The following is a 6329-nucleotide window of genomic DNA, read 5'->3' as shown; positions in this document are numbered from 1 at the left end:
CCCCATCTTTTTATTTTCCAGAGACTTCATGGCAATTCACCTCAATAGTCCCTTCCGGTGACGGTCACCCATCACGATCGTGCATTTCATTCACCTCAGCTCTCTCCGGACACTCTCTTAGCCTCCTTCAACCCTGATCAACCAAGATCACGCACTACGAAATCATTCTACATTAGTCGACTTGTACTTCTCGTCTCCGCAATATCTCTCTGTTGCTACTCTCGAATCCTTTCTCATGGCTTGCGTCTGTGCTCGCTCAGTGTTTGACTCTTGAGAGGCCAATACACTGATCTTGTCCTAGAATCAAGTCCTCAACAGCTTATACTCTACGACAATTTCCAGACCGCCCAGTAATTCCCGAGTTTCCATCTTTTTCATCGGGAATACTACACGTCGCCGCCAGTGGTACCAGACTAAAAATTATGTATAGCAGGGTACCCCTTGCGCTAAAATCGAATATCTCGTAGTAAAACCCAAATGTCCAGATTTTGTCTCTACTCAAGAGCTCCATGTCGAGGTGAACCCATGATTGACAAGAACGTGCTAGCAGCTCGCTCTAACGTCACCGTCAAATTCCTTCCTGCACCGTTGACATGACACTTGGTGACCCTCTCGTAACTGAAAATAATATCACACACAACAGAGCCACCACTTAATCACAAGCATCTGCATAGTAGCAACACATTAATTACAACGCCTCTGCTACTCCACCCCAAGGTATAAACAACTTAAGCCTCGAACCTCTTGGCAACAGTCTTCCAGTTGATCACGTTCCAGATCGCCTCAAAGTATTCCGCCTTCCTGTTCTCATATTGCAAGTAGTACGCATGCTCCCACGCGTCAATGCCCAACAGGGGCACGTAGTTGCCAGTAACAGGGTCCTGGTTAGCACGGGTGATCAGCGCCAGCTTGCCGTTCGCGGCCTTATCCTTGGCCAACCACGCCCAACCCGAGCCCTGGATACCGGCCAGCGCAGCATTCATCTGCTTGACGAAGCTCTCGAAAGAACCAAACTCAGTCGTGATGGCCTTGCCGAGGGCGCCGTCGGGCGAACCGCCACCCTCGCGCGAGGCGGGGGCCAGGTTCTCCCAGAACAAGGTGTGGTTGAGGTGGCCGCCGCCGTGGAAGTTGAGGAGAGGGGCGACCGAGGCAGCCTTGGTGAAGTCACCCTTGGACTCGGCCTCGGCGATGGTGGTCAGGGCCGAGTTGAGGCCGTTGACGTAGGTCTGGTGGTGCTTGGAGTGGTGGAGCTCCATGATCTTGGAGGAGATGTAGGGCTCGAGGGCGCCGTAGTCGTCTAGGGAAAGGGGAGGGAGTTAGCTCGGTGATTTTTTCCTAAAGCCATTGGGGTTCCTCGTGGAAGCGGAGGGAGGATGGGGTGGACTGAGAGGCGTCGTAAAGCGAGCGATTCTTGGAGGAAGACTTACACTGAAGGTCGGGAAGAGTGGCCTTGCCGCGGACAAAGGTAGCGGCGGGCTTGACGGCACTGGCGGCGCGCAGCGCGCTGCGGGCGACCGGAGTAGCGCGGAAGAGAGATGCGGACATTGTGACGGCTTGTTTATTGAGAGAGACTAGAAATTAGGTGAACTGGTTAGGTTTAAAGGTGCAAGAGAAGGACAATTAGATGATCAATGGGACGGCGGCTACCTCGAAGTAAATGATTTGGATGACTGATTGCGACTATCGGAAATGTCTCTTTCTATTTACTTATCTAATAAGCTCGGATGATGATGGAAGCTCCATGGAAACCGTTCCAACTAATTCCGTCATAGCCCCACCCCGCCGAGGGGAAGAGGTGGCTCGGGACGGTGGGTACCTCTATGGCTCGGTGTGGCTGGAAGGGTAACAAGAAGCCGTCTCTGAGTGGTGTATAAGCCACAGCTTCAATTGCGGTCTCTTGGCATGGCGGCGCTCTTTCTTCGTCGCGTCTCCTCCCACTTCCAGAGCGCGTCTCCCCAGAACCTAGATTGATATCGAAATCCTGACGAAAACTTGGTTTGGGTCAACTGGCCAACTCAACACTGCCCAACTCATCTCCAAACGCCAGGCCGGTCCAATTGAAGCTACCAATATTACCACCATGTCATATTACGATATCGATGCGATCCTGACCGACGCAGAGGTACCCTCCATCTCCCCCCCCTTCCAAATAGTACCACCCATCGCCAAAACACCAACTAACCCGAAAATCCTCCCTAGAAAATTCCCTGTACCTTTCAAATCGACGTCCCCGACCTCGGCTATCTCGACAACCAACCGGGGCACACCCTCAAGTCCGGCTCGCGCGTCGCTCTCCCCATCTGGCTGGCTGAAATGCTCGCCATTGCTAACACGGGCACCATCGACATGGACGACCCATCACAGTCCAGCAAATCCTTCATCACCTTCGACCTGCCCCCGGCACTGGGTAACGACGTTGTTCAAGCTTTGAAAGCCGACCCGCGCTCCGTGCCGCTGCGCGATCAGAGCGCCCACTTCTACGCCCTCGCCACGCACATGATGGAGTTGTCGGAGGAGCCGGAGCTGAGCGCGGTGTTAAGGAAGACGTTTGTTTCGAGGGCGGCGGAGATTGCGTTGCATGCTAGGAAGGTGGGTGGGGGTGGGAGTTCGTATCATGGTCGAGATGGAGGAGGAGCCGGAGGAAAGGGCAAGGGGAAGGCGACAAAGGACGATAATGCCAGCAATTTGGGCGTGGGAGGTGCGGGTGAGGACTTTTTGAGGGGGTTGGATGAGTGGGAGAGGAAGCTGTTTAGGTGTGCACATGATGGGACGAAGGCGAGCAAGGAGTGGATGGAGAATGTCAAGAAGAGGTGAGTGGAGTGGTGCTGTTGGAGCGTTGTTGCTACCGCTGGCGCCTGATCGGTGTTTACCTCGCAACGAACTAGCGCTTCGGTTCAAGCATCCTCCACATACTCAGACTGCGTTCGATGCAGTGTATAACAACAGGTCACCGGCGACCTCCCAAGCTCATATACGATGACGAAGCTGTGGATTGGTCAACATCACGGCTCGAGAGCATCGGGATACCACGAAGGAGACAGGAGTCTCTGGGTTTGGTTGTGTCACCCTCCCATGGAAGCATGGCGGACTTGGACTGCTATAGCTGGACGAGTATCCGACGCATCGCTGATCTTCACAGAGTTGTGCTGTCAGCGGCACAGCAGACCATCTGACCTAATAATGAGGAAGACTCACGAGATACTAGGAGGACATGAGGTTCGGCACTCTCTGTTAACTCGGACTTCGTCAATTGGTGGGTGGCTAGCGAGCGACATTGGATCCTTCATTTCGGCATACCATCTATTTTTTCCATCACGGTCTATGGAATATTTGACAACATAGCCGAAGCTCATCTTGGCTTGGCCGACGACTAGCCACCACCCTCACCCGCGGAACACTCTGGAGCGATCAACATGCCTCTCCTCCTTCTTAGACTCAGTTGCAGCAGACATGGCCCTTCTCACACGCCTCTTCTCCCGATTCTTCCTCCTCTCCTCACGGCTCAGCCTATTCTCCCCGTCCTTTTTGGCACGGCGGTTGAGACTCATAAGCATACCAACCTCGCCGTCAACCTCGTCAACATCTTCAGGCTCGACAGACTCAGGCACAGGTTTAGAACGGCCAAAGATCTTGCTCAGAAGACTACCCAGTCCGAGCCCCTGTCCCTTCTCTGTTGCTGCATCCGGGTGGGAAGAGCCGGTGGGAACAGTGCCGTTGGATACGGCAGCGGGAAGGACAGTACTATTCGAGCTGCGGCCAGCGAGAGGACCAGGGATGGTGGGCGTGCTGTGGTGATTGAAGATCTTGTGAAGGAGATCGCCAAGTCCAAGGGATCCGTGGTCTCCTTTGGTTGCCGCGTCTGGATGGGAGGCACCGCCAAGGATAGTGCCGTTGGAAACACCAGCAGGGGTTACGGTGCCATTTGAGGCCCGGATATTGAGAGTGATGGCGGTGGACGTATCATGGCGGCCGAAGAGGTTATGCAACAGACCACCTAGGCCAAGTCCCCCTTCCTTTTTGTCCGTCGAGTCAGGATGGGAGGAGCCAACAGTGCCATTGGAAGCCGGAGCGGAAGCAGGAGCGGTGAGGTTCGAGCTGCGGGCTTTGAGAACCGCGCTACCGGATGGCGCATCTTCTGTGATGAGGGACGGGGTCGTCAGTGCTTAGAGCTTCCGGTATTTTGAGCTTGGTATTCAAGACTTACTCAGCGATCGCAAGGTGTAAAGGAGATCTTCAACATGGAAGGCAGAGACTATGTTGCAGGCGAGGAGAATGGTAATAGTGAAGTTGGCGAAGAAGCGGAGAGAGAGTGGATGACGCATGGCTCCTGGTTGGGCTTGTACCCGCAGAAACAGGTGAGAATAGCAAGCGACGGCCGATGCGGAGATGGGCGTATGCTACGCCTAGAAAGAAAATGGGAACAGAAACAGCACACCAAGGCTAAAGGAACGTGAAGCAGAATCGGAAACCAGCCCGAGAGAGAACGAATGGAAGAATAAGAGAAGTTGAGAAAGACGACAATGACAAGTACAACATGAATGACGATTACAAGTTATTGCAGCAGTATATATGCCATTTTTCCCCTTGATCGGTCTCTCCAACCCCATAAACAAGTCTAACAGGCGCGGTGCCAGCATCACGATCGGTGACAGGATCCGCTAGCTCCAGTCCCAGCCTTGCCCTTACCCCGTTTTCGCCTCGCTCGAATGCCTCGCTGCCGTGCTCACCATTGACACGCGTTGACGTGGACAACTTTGCCGCCGGGCGTCCCAAATTTGGGTTAGCACAAGTCCCGACGATTCGGGAGCTAAAAGTTCGACAGGGGCTGAAAACCATTAGGTCGGTATCGGGGACCACAGTGCTTCCAACAAGCGCGGTCAATGCTGAGCCGGTGTTTCTGATACTGTACATATTGACCTGTTGAGCAGGCCTTAGCGCATCCATGCTCTTGGAAGGACTTTTGCACGAGAAGCCTGAACGTCACGGAAGACCTCGGGTGAAAGTTTGTGAAGCCTGCAGAGCTCAGTGCTCAAGATGGACCTCGACAGACGAAACTCGAAAGAAGCGTACCACCAGATCAGCGGCCCCAATTATCCAACAAGACATCTCACTGGAAGACGTGACAGACATTCACTTGCTGTTTTTAGGCCTCAAACCGGAGCTGGAAGTGTTCCAGAAACCAAAAGACGCCCATGGGGCTCATAAGGGCGACCTGCCTCCCTTGTATCTGTAAACATGTGTTTTCCGTCAAATCCCAAACCTCCAGATGAAATCAAGCAAGAGCTGTCAGATTTGATCCACTGCAAAAGGCATGAAGGCGCTTACACAGATCGGACTAGCAGGTACGCTGACCAACCAGATGTTGAGATGCCTCCGATTTGGGAAATGAGAAGGAGTCGTGTGTTGGGCAGAGAGCGATGATTCGATGGTAAAGCGGTGTGGATATGTCCAGTTTTTTCTTCGGCGTGTACGCACTGGAAACAAAAGCGTTAGGGAATGCAACAAGCGCCATGGAAAGCATCCGCGCCCACTCTAGAGAAGATCATATTGTGATCAAAAAAAGACCTTTCACGATGCTGACATTGATCATATCGAGCAGGTTTCTCGAGTTTGTATTGCAGTGTCCAGCTTCACTCAGCTGCTGTGGGCTGTGTTTTGCCTTCATGGTTACTGGTATTGCTGCAGCTGTCAACAACCAATCAGGGCCGCTGGTCTAGTGGTATGATTCTCGCTTAGGGTTCATCCTGAGCATTCTTGCGAGAGGTCCCGGGTTCAATCCCCGGGTGGCCCCATTCACTTTTTCATTTTTTTTGCAGGTCATTCTGTTCTCGCAATGCCTCAACACAACTGTTTCCAACTCTCTTTCTTCTTCTTCATTTTTTTTCTCTTCTTCTTCATTTTTTTTTTCCTTTGCAGGAGCAATTACGATCGATAATGAGGTAACACGGCTCAACCACTACGACATTGATTGCATCGTAGCAAATTCCAATCGGTTCTGCTTGTAGTGCAAGAACACTGCGTTGCCGCCCCAGATGTTTTGTGATGATCGAAGACCAAATCAGCTTGAAACATGGTTGTATGAGCCTAGCAACGTAAATTCTGAGAGAAGCCACGGAAATCGTTCGAGTTCCCTGCTCGCCTAGCACATTTGCATTGTATTTCGAAAGAGGCAGTGAATGTCGTAAAAACGAAGAGCAGGCGCAAAAAGACAAGTGGTAAGAAGTAGCTGACTGGATGTCAAAAAGGAAAACTGTTATAACAAGAGGTACTAGGGAATGCAAGGTGTGAGGAAAAGGAAAAGAAGAAAAAAAAAAAAAAAACGGAAAACG

General features: G+C 52.3%; 3 protein-coding genes across 3 annotated transcripts; 1 reads left to right on the top strand and 2 right to left on the bottom strand.

The window, feature by feature from the left end:
• Positions 1–422: 422 nt before the first annotated feature.
• NEUTE1DRAFT_96274 (superoxide dismutase mitochondrial precursor) lies at positions 423–1631 on the bottom strand (the record flags this gene model as incomplete). Its single annotated transcript, XM_009856545.1, has 2 exons — positions 423–1297; positions 1428–1631. 2 exons carry the CDS (start codon positions 1543–1545, stop codon positions 729–731), a joined length of 687 nt encoding a protein of 228 aa, XP_009854847.1.
• Positions 1632–2071: 440 nt separating this feature from the next.
• Positions 2072–2918, top strand: NEUTE1DRAFT_88621 (DNA replication complex GINS protein psf-3; the record flags this gene model as incomplete). Its single annotated transcript, XM_009856544.1, has 3 exons — positions 2072–2122; positions 2200–2599; positions 2636–2918. The coding sequence occupies 3 exons, from the start codon at positions 2081–2083 to the stop codon at positions 2812–2814; spliced, it is 621 nt and encodes a 206-aa protein (XP_009854846.1).
• A 207-nt stretch (positions 2919–3125) lies between these two features.
• NEUTE1DRAFT_88620 (uncharacterized protein) lies at positions 3126–4544 on the bottom strand (the record flags this gene model as incomplete). The annotated part of the gene is made up of 2 exons (XM_009856543.1): positions 3126–4135; positions 4205–4544. 2 exons carry the CDS (start codon positions 4320–4322, stop codon positions 3384–3386), a joined length of 870 nt encoding a protein of 289 aa, XP_009854845.1.
• Positions 4545–6329: the final 1785 nt, after the last annotated feature.

Source organism: Neurospora tetrasperma, assembly GCF_000213175.1.
Source record: "Neurospora tetrasperma FGSC 2508 unplaced genomic scaffold NEUTE1scaffold_14, whole genome shotgun sequence".
Lineage (NCBI taxonomy): Eukaryota > Fungi > Ascomycota > Sordariomycetes > Sordariales > Sordariaceae > Neurospora > Neurospora tetrasperma.
Note: the sequence above shows the minus strand (reverse complement) of the source record. Positions and strands in the feature narration are given on the sequence as shown.